Source organism: Coffea arabica, chromosome 1c (assembly GCF_036785885.1).
Source record: "Coffea arabica cultivar ET-39 chromosome 1c, Coffea Arabica ET-39 HiFi, whole genome shotgun sequence".
NCBI classification, from domain to species: Eukaryota; Viridiplantae; Streptophyta; class Magnoliopsida; order Gentianales; family Rubiaceae; genus Coffea; species Coffea arabica.
Genome location: NC_092310.1, coordinates 6,840,871 through 6,858,181, shown reverse-complemented (window position 1 = coordinate 6,858,181; position 17,311 = coordinate 6,840,871). Strand labels below are relative to the sequence as shown.

Sequence of the window (17,311 nt, the reverse complement as noted above, 5' to 3'; positions counted from 1 at the left end):
TAATTTTTCTATACTTAGATCATTTTAAAATTATGAGAAATGGTCAAATTTGTCCCTAAACATATTTACTAAAGCTGATTTAATATCCAAACTCTAGTTTTGGTCAATGTGATTTTTAAAGTTAATTTTCGGTCCAATTAAATCCTTCTGCAGCAGCACTACCACCAAAATCATGTTTTGGAAACTTTGGGCGTGGGGATATAACAAATTCAAGTAAATCAAAAAAATATTTTGGGGGAAGGAATGTGGTGCGGGTTCGGAATTTATCAGCTTTTCATGATTGGAGGGGAGTGGAGAGGATGGTGGGTTTGGTGGGGAGAGGGGGCAGCGGGTTGGTGGTAGGAATTGGGGAAGGTGCAGAGGTGAAGAGGTGGTGGAGATGGGAAAAGAGGGGTGCACTACTAGAAAAATAGCTTTTAGTGACACTTATATTATGACATTTTTTCCTAAATGTCATAATAGGGTGTTAACATGACAGTTAGTAAGGAGTGTCATTAAAAAGGTGCCAAAAATAGACAAAACTACACCGTATCATCCTTAATTTTGAAAATTGGCTCTATGTTTTAGCGCGTGATTATTTTCACCCAAAATTCTAATATTTCCTCCCTTTTCTTACTTACCACATCCATCACATCTCTCCTCACCCGCTGCATTTTCTCTCTTTTTGTACTGTGATTCCCTCCCTCTCTTGTTTCTCTCAATTTAGGGCAGATTTAGCCAATTTTCTTGCCAATCTGCTAATTTTTCAAGGAGGAAGCAAGTAGGATTCATCCCACCGATGAAGGTATGATGATTAAGATGTTTGTTTAGTTTATTGAATATCAATGATTCAACTTTTTGTTAACATCAAGGTTGTTTTCTTTTTGATTTCTTGTATTTAAGAGATAATTTTAACTTTAGGTCTAAATGGATGCCGTCGAAAGATAATTGTTTTTTGGATGCCGTCGAAAGATTCCAAGTAAATGTTATAGCCTTCTTTAACATCAGTTTGGTAGCATCTGTGACCCACTACATGTTTGATAAATTGACTAAACGAGTTTTTCATTGCTTGCCAAATGGATTTGCTCTCTAGTTTACTCAATTCTTCCAAGCAGCATGCCCTTTAGTTTTTTGCCAAGGCTCTGCCTTCTTTTTTTGAAATTTATTTTATAAACTAATCTTGAGTTGAATAGAGAACTGAAATACTGCAACATGGTTGAATGTGTCTTTATGTTTTCTCTTCGGATCTTTAGTTTGAACATGCATTTTCTGTTTGAGATATTTAACTGGTTTTGTCTATATAGAGCTGGTCACATCAAACACAAGCTCAGGCGATGTTGTAGCTCATCGGCCAAGAGGCCGGCCACCTAACTCCAAAAACAAGCCTAAACCCCCGGTGATAATCACTCAAGAGAGCGCCAACACGCTCCAAGCACATAAATTAGAGGTCAGCAGCGGCTGTGATGTGTTTGAATTAATTGCAACATATGTTAGAAAAAGGCAAAGAGGTATTTGCATATTCAGTAGTAGTGGCACGGTCAAAAATGTGAGTTTGAGGCAACCGGCTGCTGCCGGCTCAGTCATGACATTACATGGCTGGTTCGAGGTTTTATCATTGTCGGGCTCCTTCCTTCCACCACTAGCTCCACCGGGTGCCACCAATTTGACCATATATTTGGCTGGTAGATACGATCAAGTTGTTGGAGGAAATGTTGTGGGAGCTTTGATTGCTTCTGGACCTGTGATTGTTATTGCTGCTTCTTTCACTAACGTAGCATATGAAAGACTGTCTTTGGATGAAGAGCCACCTATGGTGTCTCAGCCCTCCGTTGGTGGCGATGGCAGTGGCAGTAGTGGTGCTGTTGCTGGTGGCTCAAATAATAAATTTTCTGATCCATCTTTAGGGCTTCCCTTATTCTAAATTAGTATATAATTTGTAGACACTTTTGGTGTGGATTGTTTGGATGATGTACTTTTGCACAAGTTTGGATGATTGTATTGCTTTTTTTATATTATTGTACTAGCTACGTTACAATCCTTCAAAATTTAGGATTGGAGATGCTTGTGTGGCAGGATGAAATGTGGTTTCTGCCGTCATATGATATGCAGCAGGAAGTTGGAACACTTTAATTTGGATGCTACACTGACAAGTAGAAAATGTCATAAAAGCCTGGTCTAGTTACTCTTCAAAAGTGTCATAATATTTCTATCTACTTATACTAAAAAAGCGTCATGATATATTATTGTACCCCAACATTTCTTGTCATTTGAAAGTGTTATAATATGCATAGATAATGACATTTAATAGTGTCATAATAATGATAAATTGGGACACTTAAAACTGTCATAAACCTATCGTGACGCTAGAATGGATGACGCTTCTAATAGAGCGTCATTAGAGCCTAAACGTCATGACATAAATCTATAATGACGGTTTTGAATGTCATAAAAGGACACTTTTGTAGTAGTGGTGATAGGGAGGGTCGAGGTAGGGGAGGAGTGAAAACTAAAATAAGAAATTTTAAAAGTGCCCAAAATTTTGTAAAATACTTCATTTCATATGGATCCATTGTTTTTTAATTTACTTGATTTATTGTAGCCCCATATTTGAAGTTTTTAAAATACTTTTGTTTAATTGATAAACAGAGGTGCGGTTGACTTTAAGTGGTGGCGCCACCTTAGAGGAACTTAGATGGATTAGAGAATTATGTTTATGGTCTTTAACGGAAGCACCTATTAAGATATATTTTAGGTGCTAGATTTTAGAAATATAAGATTAATTAAAGAAAGTATATAATTACAAAATGATTAAATAGAAAAAATATATAAATGCAAGCGGAAGCAATAATTGTTAGTATACGTACATATATGGTAGATTGGGTGGAATGTACGTGTATTAATAAGTGCCTATTGGGCAGCTATTAGAAAAACCCCTTGTGCTTAAGGATCACATTGGCCAAAACTAAAATACCTTTAGTAAATATTTTAGGCAATAATTTGGCCATTTTCACTTAAATTTATAATGCTTCCTGAATTTTATCACTTGTATCATTCAATATTTTACAATTGCAAATTCGGAAAGAATTTCTACTATTCCAAAATGAAAATTCACTCGCATCATTTAATATTTTACAATTGCAAATTTGGAAAGATTTTTTACAATTCCAAAATGATATTGAGGTGAAGGTAATTAATTTTTTGTTTTTTTTGAAAAGTCTACCATACAAAATATATAATTACATTACATGCAGAGTGCAGCAAGTCATTCTGATACAGGAGTTGCAAACTTCAACAAAGAGATTCAACTAATAATGTACTTATTTACTTTTCTCACTTCTCTTGTTACGTATCTATCATAATATTCTTATCTTTTCATACAGGAGAAAAAGAAAACATGGAAAATTTACCGAAGCACAAGCAAACAATGATAACAATTGCAAAAAGAAAAGAAAAAATGCTCCTATAAAGGAGTTGCAAAATTCAACGAAGAGTTCCAACTAATGTTGTACTTCTTATTTACTTTTCTCGCTTCTCTTGTTATGTATCTGTCATAATATTCATGTCTTTTCATACAGGAGAAAAAGAAAACATGGAAAACTTACAGAAGCACATGCAAACAATGATGGCAGTTGCAGCAAATCATTGGAATAAGAAAAGAAAAGAAAAAAGATGCTCCTTGAGAAGATCAAAAACCTCAGATTTATTTTGTGTTCAATCTCTACATTGGTTTGGTGCCACGTCTTGAAATTGAGCTTGTAGAAAGTTCACTTTACAATTGATATTTGCAAATGTCCCTAATATCACTGGATTTTGAAGTTTTTTTTTTATAATGAAAACAGAGTTTCATTAAAGTAAATCTGCTTTTGCAGCGTGCATAATTTCCTTTGGGAAGTTTACAAACCAGACGTGGCTTCCCTCATTTGACAGAGACAAATGAGACAATAAATGAATAGGAACATTGTTCTTTCTTCTTACATGTGAAACTCGTATGTAGCAAAAATCCTTCAGCATATCTCTAATGCCTCTGAGTACGTCGATGATAATTTTGCGTTGTCTTTCTTTGTGAACTCAGTGACTGAGTCCCGTATTCCTTTATAAAGTTTCTAATTCCTCATTTAGTTTTGAATGGTGATGGCAACAAATTGGAGTGGTCACTGTTCTAGTTTGAATTAGAACCAGACTAATAGTTTGTTGAATTGAAACCAAAATCAAAATCATAATCGTAACTAAAGATTTAGATTCAAATTTACCAAAAACTTAAACTAAAATCAAAACCGACGATTTAGACTCGGTTCAAGTCATGCAAAAAAAGATACTTGCTATATAAATCTATTTGATTAGTTTAAAATTCAATATCGATAGTCAGCACCCAACATTAGCAGCTCTAATCCTTACCCAACAACCCATTGCCCCATCCCATTAGTAAATCCAGACCCTGTAACTAATTTAAGTCCAAAACCAATTTAATCTAATCAACAATTAGGTTTTTTTTTAAATATAAAATTTGCATCATTTTTTCTTTTTCCTTACACACAATAATACAATAAAGTCCTTATTTTTTTCTATATTCATTGTCATATTTTCGTAGAATCAATTTTATAATAATAATTTTTCAGATGTAATCAAAAGAATCGGAAGCATATCTGGAAGAAACTTAAATCATAACTAGAATAAAACTGGTACCAAAGGTTCAAGAATCATAATCGTAATTGTCCTTATAAGTGTCGGTTCAAGTTTCACCTTTTAGAAGAATTGAAACCATCAATTTTTACATCAGAACTAGCAATTTTGAAATCATGGCCATATCTAACAACAAATTAGAAGAATATTTAATAGTTGTTACAAACTGTTCTTTCCATAATAAAGTTAGTACATTCCATTTGTTACCCTAGTATCACCACAATCTCCAAATAGTTGCTGGAATATCTGATTCTAACTCTCAAAGGAATATTCATTTGGCAAGGTAGAGGAATTTTTCTTGGGGGTAAAATACACTAAATCTCCTATGTGGTTTGCCTATTGTACATGAAACCCCCTTATTATTTAAAAATACCCATATAACCCCTCTATACTTTGGACTTCTTTGGGAAATGGATGGAAATCATCCAATTGAAAGGAAAGATTTAAAATTCCTATACTAACCCTATTTTCGATCCGTACCAATAGTTCATATATGGTTTAATTGAAATTTTACTAACTTTCTTAATTTATTTGAGAACAAAAAGTAAATTGAGGGTCTAAATTGAAATTATAAAAACATGTCATCCTCTCCAACATCCATTGTTGAACAGAAGACAAATCTCGCTCCTTCCTTTTTTTCTTTTTTTCTTTTTTTTTTTTTTGTTCCCCTTCATTTTTCATTTTCTATATTTTGCTTTTCCCTTCCATTTTCCTTTTGTTTTCTTCCTTTACTAAATCCAAAATCTTCATCACTAAAATCTACTACACCAACTCACGGAATCTAGGTGGATCCTGCTGCCCAGAGAATTCCCAAAAATCTGGGCACTTCCACCGCCAAGTTAGTCTTTATCTTGACACGATAAATCCGCCCAATTTTATCAGCGGTTCGTAGACCTTGGTCTCCATTATCCACGCAACTCTTTGACATTATTGAATTATTGAATTTTTCTTCGATATTCACTCTTTCCTGTACTTTTCCAGACAGCAATCCACAAATTCTTTCCATGTGTCTAAACTCTAGAGCTAAGGGTGTTTTGAGTTTTGCAAATAAATACGTTTCACATGGAAGGACTAACTTATCAACATCAACATCAACATCAACAGAGAGTGATCGTGAATGATCACTGTTGGGTTATCTTCCCTTATCCCTTGCTAGAGGCTGAAATTAAAGCCCACTTTGACTTGCCATTCTCCCTTTAAAACGCGAAACGTTGCCATTTTAGCCATGTGCAGTCAATTTTCCACACCGAAAACAGCAATTTTCCATAAATTTCCATAAAAACTGCACTTGCGAGTTATACCCGCCCCAAGTAAATTTTCCATAATTGTACGTTCAACGTCGGTGTCGTTTTCTAGTTTTCAATCCTCTGTCACGCTTTTGGTTATCCTAGTTTCCTATTTTTGGATTTCCTGTTTCAATTTTTATTATTTTTTTCGCCATGCTTAATTTTTGGATTAATTACAAAAACCTCCCTGGAGCTTTCTAATAATTTCACCTGGTGTCCCTCTAATTTTAAAAAATACACTGACCCCCTATATTTTAAAGTTCGTGGTAACAAATTTACCCCTATTAGAAAAAGTGAATGAAAAAGGTTAAGTGGAAATCCTACAAACTAACATTATTCCGAAATTACCCTTAAGGCTCTCACAAGAAATTATGACATGTAATGTACTTTAAAAAATGGAATAGTAAAAGAAGAAAAAGTAAAAATTAGTCCAATCCTCTTAGTAGAAAAACAAGAATGAAGAAGTCCCATAATATTTGTTGACCTGTAAGCCTAATATAACCATTGCACGTGCAACTAGGGGTGGCAATTCGGGTCCAAATCAGGCTGACGGGTCGGGTCTGACTCGACCCGTCAGAAAATCTATTGACCCGAACCCGACCCGCACAACCCGTGACGGGTCAGGTATACTGACCCGAACCCAAAAATTTCAGATTGACGGGTTGGCGGGTCGACCCGAAATGACCCGAAATTTAATTTTAATTTATTAATTTATCACTGTAATTTCTAATAAAATTAATTTCTCACAAAACTAATTACATAATCAAGTAATAAAAATTTAAATAAATAATTCCAAATCAAATCTAAAATAAATTAAACACCGTAAAAGTGTTTTATCCCAAACAAAATATAAAATAAATTAAAACAGTATAAAAATAAAAAATAATATAATATATTATTTGTCCAAATATAATAATTTCAACTTCACACAAATTAAATAAATTCATTTAGGATTCAGTAATTAATGCCTTTGAAAAAAAGAATAACTTAGATTAGTTAGATAAAATTATTTTTATGTTTATTAAATTATTTTTAATTCGTAAACGGGTCATATCGGGTCATATCAGGTCATCACGGGTTGACCCGAAATCGACCTGTTTTCTTTTCGGGTTCAACCTGATTCTGACCCAAACTTTCGAATTCCCGAAACCTCAACCCAAACTCATTAATTTTGTGTTAGGTTCGTGTCGTGTTTTCAGATCGTGTCAAAAATTGCCACCCCTACGTGCAACGTTATTTCTTGTGAGGAACTAGATAAAAAAAGGTGGTAACACAATATAAATTAAAATGCAATTTCCCATTAAATTAAGAGGTAATAAGTTCTTTGCTTTTAAGTGCAGCAAGCAAAGAAACTAAAAGCCCAAGCACACTTTTTCGAAGCACAAGGATGACAAGTTATAGAGAGAACTCATTTCAACGGGCAACATACTCGAGGAGCAACAATTGAATTTGTAGTTCAGGTAAAAAAAAAAAGCAACAATAAAGTTTCCAAAAGCCAAAACAATGTATACATATTGTAAATTTTTTCCTAGCAGAATTTTAGAAGTGGGAAGGGGGTAGGAGGGTCTCAATCTTAGCCACCAGATCAAGATCTCCTCGAACCTTTTCCGTTATAAAATACTACTTTTTCCATTGGTGATTGTTTTAATAAAATGATCATTTTGAGTAAAATAAAAGAAGAACTAATATTTTGCAAATTCACCTTGATTTGAAGAAGCTGTTTCACTAGGGATATCATAGACAATTTTGGCCCTCCAATTATGATATTTTGTCTCGTCAAATTGACAAAGGAGGTTAGTGTAATTTTTAAGATTAGAGGGGTGCTAGGTGAAATTGTCAAAAACTTCAAGGGATGTTTCTGAAATTATCTATTAATTTTTCCTTGCAACTTATTATTTTGGTACATTACCACTTGATTGGGATTGTAAACAAGTTGAGTCAACTCGCGAAGCTCGACTCGAGCTCGAGTTGGCTTGCCAAGCTAGCCAAGTCAAGCAATTTATATAGCTACTTGGCTTGTTGGTTCGTTAAGCCAACAAATTTGTATATTTTATATTTTTAGTGGTGAAATTACATATATATCTCCTGTATTTTTTTTTATTAATGGTGAAATGTCTATTTTACCTATTTTAAAAAAATAATTTTTTTTTTATTCTCATTTGAGCTCAAGTAGGTTTGCACTCAAATTTGAGAAGACTCGACTTCAAACTCGACTATGCTTGAACTATTGTTCAAGCTCCAGTTTTAGAGTGCAAGTTGGACGAGTTCAAGTTTGAATTCAAGTCTTATAAAATTGAGTCATGTTCAACTTGTTTAGGTCAAAACTTGACTCTTGACTCTTTTGCAGCCCTACATATGATATCCTCACACACGCCAAGAAATAGAGAGTGAGATAGAGATTGAAACAAGAAATGGGATATGCCAAATGTCTAAGCTAAGGTATTTGCACACATTGGAATATGTTCTCACTTTGTACGTTGTTGATGAGTTAGGGTTTGTTTGATAATTCAACTTAATGTTGAAAATTAATTGATTCAAAACTTTTGAATTCAGCATGTTTGATAACTGAAATGCCTAACTTAATGTTTTAAGCACCACTTAATTTGTGTACAAAATTTTAAGTAAAAATTTTGGACTAAATTTTCTAAGTTGATCACACATAATACATTTCTCACACATATCACACACTCACATATGTTTTTGCACAAAGTATATATTTGCTCTCATTCTATTCGACACACACACACTTAAGTACTATCTCTCAATTATTTAATTAGTTTTCTCACACAAAACATTTTTCTTTCTTAACAAATATACAAATAAAGACAATTTTTTAGGGTGAAAGTATAATATTGTGTGATATTTCAATTTACTGCTATAATTCAATTAGTTATCAAACACATATCTTTATCAATTTGGTGACTTAATATTTTCAGTATTTAATTTTTAAATTTCAGTTTTCAAACTTTAGTTTTATCAAATAGGGTCTTAGGCCCTATTAGAGGACCCAATTCAGCACTTAAATTTAATGGAATCATATCTTAACATGTCCATATGTGTTTGATAACCAAAGCTAGAACACCTAAATTAATTAAGTGGTACTGAATTTTCTAGATGAAATTTGCTCCAAAAAACTAAGTGATAAGTTATTCACTTATCACTTAATGTGATATACATTCAAATATATCAAATTTAATATTTAATAATTCACTAATTTAATGGATTCATATTTTAGATTTTAGACTTCAAATTTCAGTTTTTATACTTCAATTTTATCAAATGCACTCTCATTCTATATACACTCTTGCACAAAGTATGCATTTGCTCTCGTTCTATTTGACACACATATATACACATGCAGACACACACAAATACACACACACACACACACACTTAAGTACTATCTCTCAATTGTTTAATTATTTTCTCTCACACAAAACACTTTTCTTTCTCTCCAAATATGCAAATAAAGACAATTTTTTTAAGGATGAAAGTATAATATTTGTGTGGTATTTCAATTTAGTACTATAACTCAGTTAGTTATCAAACATATACCTTTATCAATTTAGCAACATAATAGTTTCACTATTTAATTTTTGGATTCAAGAATTGAGATTTCAAGCTTGAGTTTTATCAAATAAGCCTTAGTCTGTAGTAAGACTAACTCATCAACAGCGGCATAGTCCCGTGTTTCAAGCTTGAGTTTTATCAAATAAGCCTTAGTCTCGGTTGTTGTCTAACAGTCATATATTCGCTTCATCGGGAATTTGGCAACATGTTTTACTGTGTATGGTAAGAGTAACTCATCAACATCAACATGTATAGAGTAATCGTGAATTATCACTGTTGGATTCTCATCCCTTATCCCGTGCTATAGGCTGATGTTAGAGCCCCTTTTTGGTTTGGCATTCTACATTTAAAACGCCAAATATTGTTATAATAGCGATGTGCATGTACCTCTGGAGTTCGTTTTCCACACTTAAAACGCCAAAAGGATACACCAGCCAGGTGCATGTACTTGTGAAGTTAATTTTGCATACTCAATTATACGTCTCCCAAGCCTGTGGCTAATAGTCCTCATGTATAACTACAAACAGGGTAGGTGTCATTTTCTAGTTTTCAATTCTCTTCATCACATTTTTTGCTCCACTACTTTTTATTTTTTGATTTCTTTTTTCAATCTTTATCATTTTTTTAGTTTTTTCGTCATTTTTAATTTTTTAAACAATTTCAGAAACTTCCCTTGAGGTTTCTGATAATTTCACCAAGCACCCCTCTGATTTCAGAAATTAAACTGACCTCGCTGACTTTATGGTTCTTTGTTACAAATTTACCCCTGGTCAGAAAAAAAATGAATGAAAGAGTTGAAAGGAAATTCTTAAAAAACATCATTCCAAAATTACCATTAATGTTCTCACAAGAAATTATGACATGCAATATACTTTAAAAAATAGAAGAAAAAAAAAGAAAAAGTAGAAACTGGTCTGATCCTCTTAGTAGGCAAACAAGAACGAGGAAGTCTCATATCTTTTGACTGGTAGTCCCTATACAACAGTTGCATGTGCAACGTTGTTTCAGGTGAGGAACTAGATTGAAAAAAAAAAAAAGGCTGGTAATGGAACATAAATTAACATGCAATTTCCTATTGAATTAAGAGGTAATAAGTTCTTAGCTTTTAATTGCAGCAAGCGAAGAAACTTAAGGCCAAACCACAGCTGTTCAAAGCACAAGGATGGCAGGTTATAGAGAGAACTCATTTCAACTAGCAACATGCTTGAGGTAAAAAATTGAATTTGTAGTTGTGGTTATAAGAGTTTCCAAGAGCCAAAACAATGTATACAAGTTTTACATTTGCAAAAAAAAAAAAAAAGAACTAATAATTTGCAAAATCACTTTTATTTGAAAAACTATTTCACTAATGGTATTATAGAGAATTTGGGCTTCTAATTGTGATATTTTGTCCTATCAAACTGACATAGTAGGTTAGTGTAATTTTCATAATTAAAGGGGTGCTATGTGAAATTGTCGTAAATCAATCTCAAGGGAGGTTTCTAAAATTATCCCTTAAGTTTTTGTTGCAACTCTTTTTGGGAGTATTAAGATGTGATTAGAGTTGTAAACAAATTGAGCTCGCTCATGAAGCTCCAATCAAGGTCAATTTGACTTGGTGACCAGTTGGATCGAGCCAAGTGTATAGATATTCAATTTTGTAGCTCATCAAGCCGTATCGAATTTGTATATTTTTTATAGTTTATATTTTTAGTGGTGAAATTACATGTATGTCCCTTATATTTTTATTATTTTATTAGGATGAAATATTACTCGAACTCAAGTTCAACTAGGTCAAACCGGAGAAAAAAGAAATCATGGAAAATTTACAGAAGCAAAAAAGTTAAAATTGAGCAGCTAAAAAAAAAAATTTTAAACTCTCAAATTTAAAGGACCAATGTTTCATCTTAAAATTGAGAGACAAAAAAAATATATAAAGCTCAAACATCAAGGACTAGATTTGTAATTTGCCCCCTAGGTTTTTACACAAACTTGTTCTCATAATGGTAAAAATTAGTCAATAAATAGGTTTTTTTGTGACAATGAACAGAATTGGCCTACAATTAATCGGAAAGAGATAAAGTGATAATTATTGTGGGCAATTAACTTGATAATTATCCCTTGTAACATCTATTTCCAAATTGACCAATTGTTGTTGCAATTGTATACTAGACATCCCTCTTGTGCTCCCTCCTTCCCGAAATAAATGTGGTTTAGTGAAATCTAACTACGCATTTTGCATGTCTAGGATGATTTAGCTGCATTTAAAAGCATCATTAGCATTGAATTTCATTCATGGCATAGATTTTTTAAAAGCATCATTAGCATTTTTTTTTCTTCATTCATGGCATAGATGTTTTCAAAGATTTGCCAAGAGTTTCCATCATAGTTCAAGGCGTAAAGAACTTAATTTTGATTTTTTTTTAATTTGGCTTCGATTCTCACCCTTGCCTATACTTTTCAAAAAAAAAAAAAAAATCGACATATACTTTCCCCTTTGTGCTTCACTGTTTGACCCAAAAACACGCCAAGTGGCTATTGAAGGAAATAATAGTAATAAGACTTTGATGAATTCATAACGAGATGAGATTCTGAAAACTTTTAGTGACCACTGTTGTTACATAGCCTTCTAACTAACCAAGGGAGCTTAATTTTTCGTTTTACATTGAGATTTCAATTTTGACTACCCAATTCCTCCTCTTTCTTCATTTTTATCATTCTTAAAAAAAAAAAAAGAAACTATTATGGATTCAGGTAGTGACAAAACCAGATCATGGATAACAAATGAGTAGCGATACGTCAGTAATTACTATGTACATTTGTTCAAGTAGTACTATTAAAGAGCCAAAAGGAACCAACCGCCGGCATCTGATTTTTGTGAAATAGAAACTAGAAAGCGTCCATTATTAGAAAGACACATTACAAATTTTATATTCCCTCTCTTTCTTTTCGGTGCGAGTTAATGAGTACAAATTAATGAGTTAATGAAAATGTAATGAGCTCTAGTAGAAAATAACATTTAGAAGACGATTTTGATAGGGTTACGAGACTATAATACGGCGATGCAAAAGAAATCTAGAAAAAAATACTTCCTCTGTCCCATTACTATTGTCATAGTTCACCTTTCTGCATGTCTCAAAATTTGAGTCACACTACAATTTTTTTCTCTAACATTCCATTTGTACCCTTCAGAAGAGACATTGATAAAATAAAAAATAAGTATGATGGAACCCACAAAAGCAATAAATAGGCATCCAAAAGAAAGGTGCATGGAAATAGGGGTGTTCACAAATCGAGCCAATCGCGAGCCGATCGCGAATGGCTCGAGTACGAGTACGAGTTCGAGCTAATAAAAAATATTAAGCTCGTTGGGCTCGCGAGCTCAATTATATATATATATATATTTTTTTATTTTTTATTTTAATAGTAAAATTACACATATATCCCTAGTATTTTATTATTTGTTAAAAAATTATTATTTTATTTATTTTTAAAAATAAATAATTATTTTTTATTTTTAAAAATAAATAATTATTTTTTATTTTTGAAAAATAAATTTATTATTATTTTTTTATTTTTTGAGCTCGAGCTCGAGCTCGAACTTCACAAAATTAACTGGAAACTCGGCTCGATTCGACTCGTTTGCACCCCTACGTGGAAAGCACCAAAAATTTTGATAGCCATAAATAAGCGCGTGCTTGGTAACAGCATGAAAAAGAGCTTTCATTTTATATGGACCCACAGATTCTTTTCACATCAATATAGATAACAATTAGCTTTGATATCAGTCAAAGGGGCATAATTGAAAAAAGATATCTCACATTCAAATTGATTGAACTATGCATAATAAATTAGAATCCCCAAAAATGTCCCTTATTCTGGGACAGAGGGAGTAGCAACGAGAGTTGGAAAGTATAATGTGATTCTCCTTTCAGAATCAGAATGGTTCCTTTACCTGTTGAAATACTGTATCATCTGGCATTTTCATTGGATTAGGGAATGACGCACGCTGCCAGACTTTTCAGATTTTCATGGCAAATTGTAATAGTGTATCTGCACACATTGTAATATGTTCTTCCTTTGTAGGATATTGATGAGTTAGGTCCTGTTTAATAATCTAATTCAGTATTTAAATTTAATTGAATCAGATTTTAATATATCTAGATCGTTTGATAACAAAAAATTAAACATCTGAATTAATTAAATAACATTGAATTTTCTAGGCAAAACTTGCTCCCAAAATTAAGTGATAAACTGTCCACTTATCATTGAATGTAATATGCACTCAAATATATTAGATTTAATATTTAATAATTCAATAATTTAATGAATTTAGATTTTAAATTTCATATTTTACACTTCAATTTGATCAAACGCACCCTTATTCCGTAGCTAAATACTGTAGTTAAACACATTGGAATATGTTCTATCTTTGCTTCTATTCTCACCCTTTCCTGTCTTGATAGTGAAATAAAACCCCATTATGAAGTTGTTATGCTGGCCAGGGCCCAAAGTGTTTGTCGGAAGTTAAGTTTCCACGCTTAAGACACCAAATGTTGTTATCCGTGCATGTACCTGTGAAGTTAGTTCCGTTCTCAAATATATAACCGCTCCAATTTCATGGTTTTTTTTTATCGTTCGATTTTTTGTTTCGATCTTTATCATCTTTTTAATTTTTTTTCGTCATGTTTTTTTCCTTGCAACACTATTTTAGTATATTGGATATATCACATAAAACACTCACACATACCAACAAAATCAAGAGTGAGATAGAGATTGAAACAAGAAATGAGATAGAGAATTCATAGCATATAGCACATTTTCTTTCTCTCGCTCAAAAGTCCTATAAATATGAGAACACATAACGAGACTTAGTAGCTACCAAACTTTTAAAAGTTTCAATTAGCACCCCTACACTTCCCCCTCCCCCACCCCCCCAAACAAGAAAGCAAAAAAAATGGCCAGGCAATTTTTAGTGAGACATAAGGAAGCAGAGTTGATTGTCCCTGCAAAACCTACTCCCCGTGAAATAAGACCACTTTCTGATATAGACGATCAAAAGGGCCACAGATTTCATTTACCCATGATTATGTTTTTTAGCTATAATCAATTCTTGGACGAAAAGAACCCTGTTGGGGTGATTAGGGATGCAGTAGCTAAAGCACTTGTTTATTACTATCCCTATGCAGGCAGGCTCATTGAAGGGCCTTCAGATAAGATTCTTGTCAACTGCACAGCTGAAGGGGTGGTGTTTAGAGAAGCCATTGCAGAGGTTGGGCTCGATCAACTTCGTGACTTCATGCAGCCACCATTTCCTTACTCAAAGGAGTTCTTAGTGGATGCTTCTGACTCTACAGAGATCTTGGACAGTCCATTGATGTTGATTCAGGTGGGCAAAACATTCGTTTGACCATCTAACTCTGGACTCTTCATCTTCCAGCCAAACTGTATACATTTGTTTGGTTATCTACAAATTGCTATATGACCATCTACCCTTTACAAGTGGTTCTACGTTAAAGTAGAAAATAGGTGGAAAGTACTTCCAATTGCAGTGAAATATATCCAAACATACTCTAAAAGCCTGTGTGAGGATATTATAATGTCCACTTAACCCTCTTGTATATTTACATAAATATTCACTTGAATCTTGAACCCTTTATGATTTTGCATCTATTTACATAATCCGTCTATGATTGTATAGACGGATAGATCTTTGTTTCATTTAATATTTAAACACGGACAATACTACCATTTCTTCTAATAACATTAGAGACTGTTTTCCGTCAAATTTTCACTCTATATCAAAACACAAGGAAGTTTATAGATATTTTGAAACTTTAAAGGAGTTACATGATAGCATAAGAGACTACGGGGTTACTAGTAATTTACACTCTAAAATAGTGGTAGTTAAGTAGTTATGGAGGAGTAGGACTATGTGAATTTGTCGGAATATAAGGAAACAATCTAAATACGTGGAGCTATAACATTTTTTTCTTATTAGGACAAAAAACTCCACTGACCATTGTATTATTGAAATCTTATACATTAGTCATTCAACTATTTTTTTTATTTCAAAATGGCAGTGAACGCACAAAGTCGCTATACTAGTGGCTATTCTGTGTAGTTTGCTGTTAATAATAATAGAATTAGCTGCACAATATTAAGTAGATAAAGTTATCATTAAAATGAAGTTTCTCACTGTATTGAAGAATTTTTACTAGAAAGCTCCAATTATACTTTCCAAATATACTTTCCAAAATTCCTACTTATTTACAAACTTTGCTTGAAAACTTTCTTATTTTCATTTTCATTTCTTTTGGGGTCAAAATTCAGGTGACTCGCTTGATCTGTGGTGGACTTGTCCTTGCAATTCGCATAAACCATGCAATTAGTGATGCAGTTGGCTTAGTCCAGTTTCTGAATGCAGTAAGCCAAATATCCAAAGACCCATCATCAGCACCTTCTCCGTTACCTGTGTGGCAAAGATGGCTCTTAAGTGCAAGAAATCCACCATACGTCACATGTATGCATAATGAGTTCCAGGTGGAGAAAAACAGTAATAGTTGCACAGAGCCTACAATATTGGCCTCCCCTCTCAACCTTGTACGCAGAGGCTTCTTTTTTGGAGCACAAGAGATAAAAGCCATCAAGAAATATCTTCCACCAAACATTCCTTATGCAACAAAATTTGATTTGGTAACTGCACTTGTATGGAGATCAAGAACAATAGCCTTACAATTGGATCCTGAAGAATTCGTTACTCTTACCTATGCAGTCAATGTTCGTGGTAAAAATAAACCAAAGTTGCCTAGTGGTTATTATGGCAATGGTTTTGTCTCTCCCGCTGCAGTCTCAAAGGTCAGCCAATTGTACAACAATTCATTTGTCTATGCATTAGAGCTAGTGAAGAAAGCAAAACATCAAGTAACTGAGGACTTCATCAAGTCAGCCATTGACTATAGTGTTTTGCATGGAAAACCAGGGTATTCTACGCTGTTGAAGGATTGGATTGTTTCGGATGCATCAAGAACTGGAATTGACGAGGTAGATTTTGGCTGGGGAAAGCCAATTTATGGTGGAACTATGGATGGAGGACCAACTTTTAATATGACAGTTTATTCGCGACTTCGAAATACCCAAGGAGATGATGGGTTGGTGGTGGCAGTTTGCTTGCCAGTTGCAGCCATGGAAAATTTTCAGAAGGAGATGGAGAAAATGATCAAGGGGCCAATGGACGAATGCAACAAATTTTGGCATCCAAAGATTATATCTATGCTTTAAAGCAATAATAAAATCTTTGTTTGGATTTTACTCATTTTATTATTGCTAAATAATAGGTTGTCGACTTTTGTGCTACAGTGCATATTGCACTTGCAATGCAAACCTTCTGCTTTTTGTGTTTTCTCTTGGTTTATCGAAAAGATATATAGTTTGCCTAAAAAAAAGAAAATCATTATCTGGGTCTTTTCGGGAATTATATGTCTACTTGACTTTATGGAAATTTTGAATTGTGATTCCTCTTTCTTTTGTGGGTTTCTGTTAGCGACAATAAAATTCTTATAATAAAATCCAGTGAGACGAACTGGTGTACACCAAAGTGGGAAATTCCACTTCGTGCTCAAGAATACAAATCAAGCAATTTCATGATTGAAGTATACTACCACTTGTATACATCAAGATTTTTGTACCTTTGAAATTACATTTTCTCCAAATGACACAAACTAAAAGATAATCCATCTCCTTAATTTTAGAGATTCCTTTGTTTGTCTTTATTGTTTAAAAATGTTGTGATTTTCAGTCGCTCTATATAGGTGGAC

General features: G+C 33.3%; 2 protein-coding genes across 3 annotated transcripts; both read left to right on the top strand.

Moving 5' to 3' along the window:
• Positions 1–299: 299 nt before the first annotated feature.
• LOC113736761 (AT-hook motif nuclear-localized protein 21-like) lies at positions 300–2,103 on the top strand. Its single transcript, XM_027263858.2, has 2 exons — positions 300–354; positions 1,284–2,103. The coding sequence occupies exons 1-2, from the start codon at positions 300–302 to the stop codon at positions 1,898–1,900; spliced, it is 672 nt and encodes a 223-aa protein (XP_027119659.1). The 3' UTR covers positions 1,901–2,103.
• A 12,323-nt stretch (positions 2,104–14,426) lies between these two features.
• Positions 14,427–16,958, top strand: LOC113736769 (methanol O-anthraniloyltransferase-like). 2 transcript variants are annotated; one of them, XM_072048109.1, is made up of 3 exons: positions 14,427–14,883; positions 15,828–16,352; positions 16,477–16,607. In XM_072048109.1, the coding sequence occupies exons 1-3, from the start codon at positions 14,452–14,454 to the stop codon at positions 16,492–16,494; spliced, it is 975 nt and encodes a 324-aa protein (XP_071904210.1). In that variant the 5' UTR covers positions 14,427–14,451; the 3' UTR covers positions 16,495–16,607. The 2 variants fall into 2 exon arrangements, with proteins under 2 accessions (XP_071904210.1, XP_027119671.2); XM_027263870.2 differs by having other exon boundaries at positions 15,828–16,958.
• Positions 16,959–17,311: the final 353 nt, after the last annotated feature.

Coding starts and splice junctions, on each gene's coding strand:
- LOC113736761 (XM_027263858.2), top strand. CDS start 300: ATGGTGGGTTTGGTGGGGAGAGGGGGCAGCGGGTTGGTGGTAGGAATT. Junction 355..1,283: donor GGTGGTAGGAATTGGGGAAG/GTGCAGAGGTGA, acceptor TTGTCTATATAG/AGCTGGTCACATCAAACACA.
- LOC113736769 (XM_027263870.2), top strand. CDS start 14,452: ATGGCCAGGCAATTTTTAGTGAGACATAAGGAAGCAGAGTTGATTGTC. Junction 14,884..15,827: donor GTCCATTGATGTTGATTCAG/GTGGGCAAAACA, acceptor GTCAAAATTCAG/GTGACTCGCTTGATCTGTGG.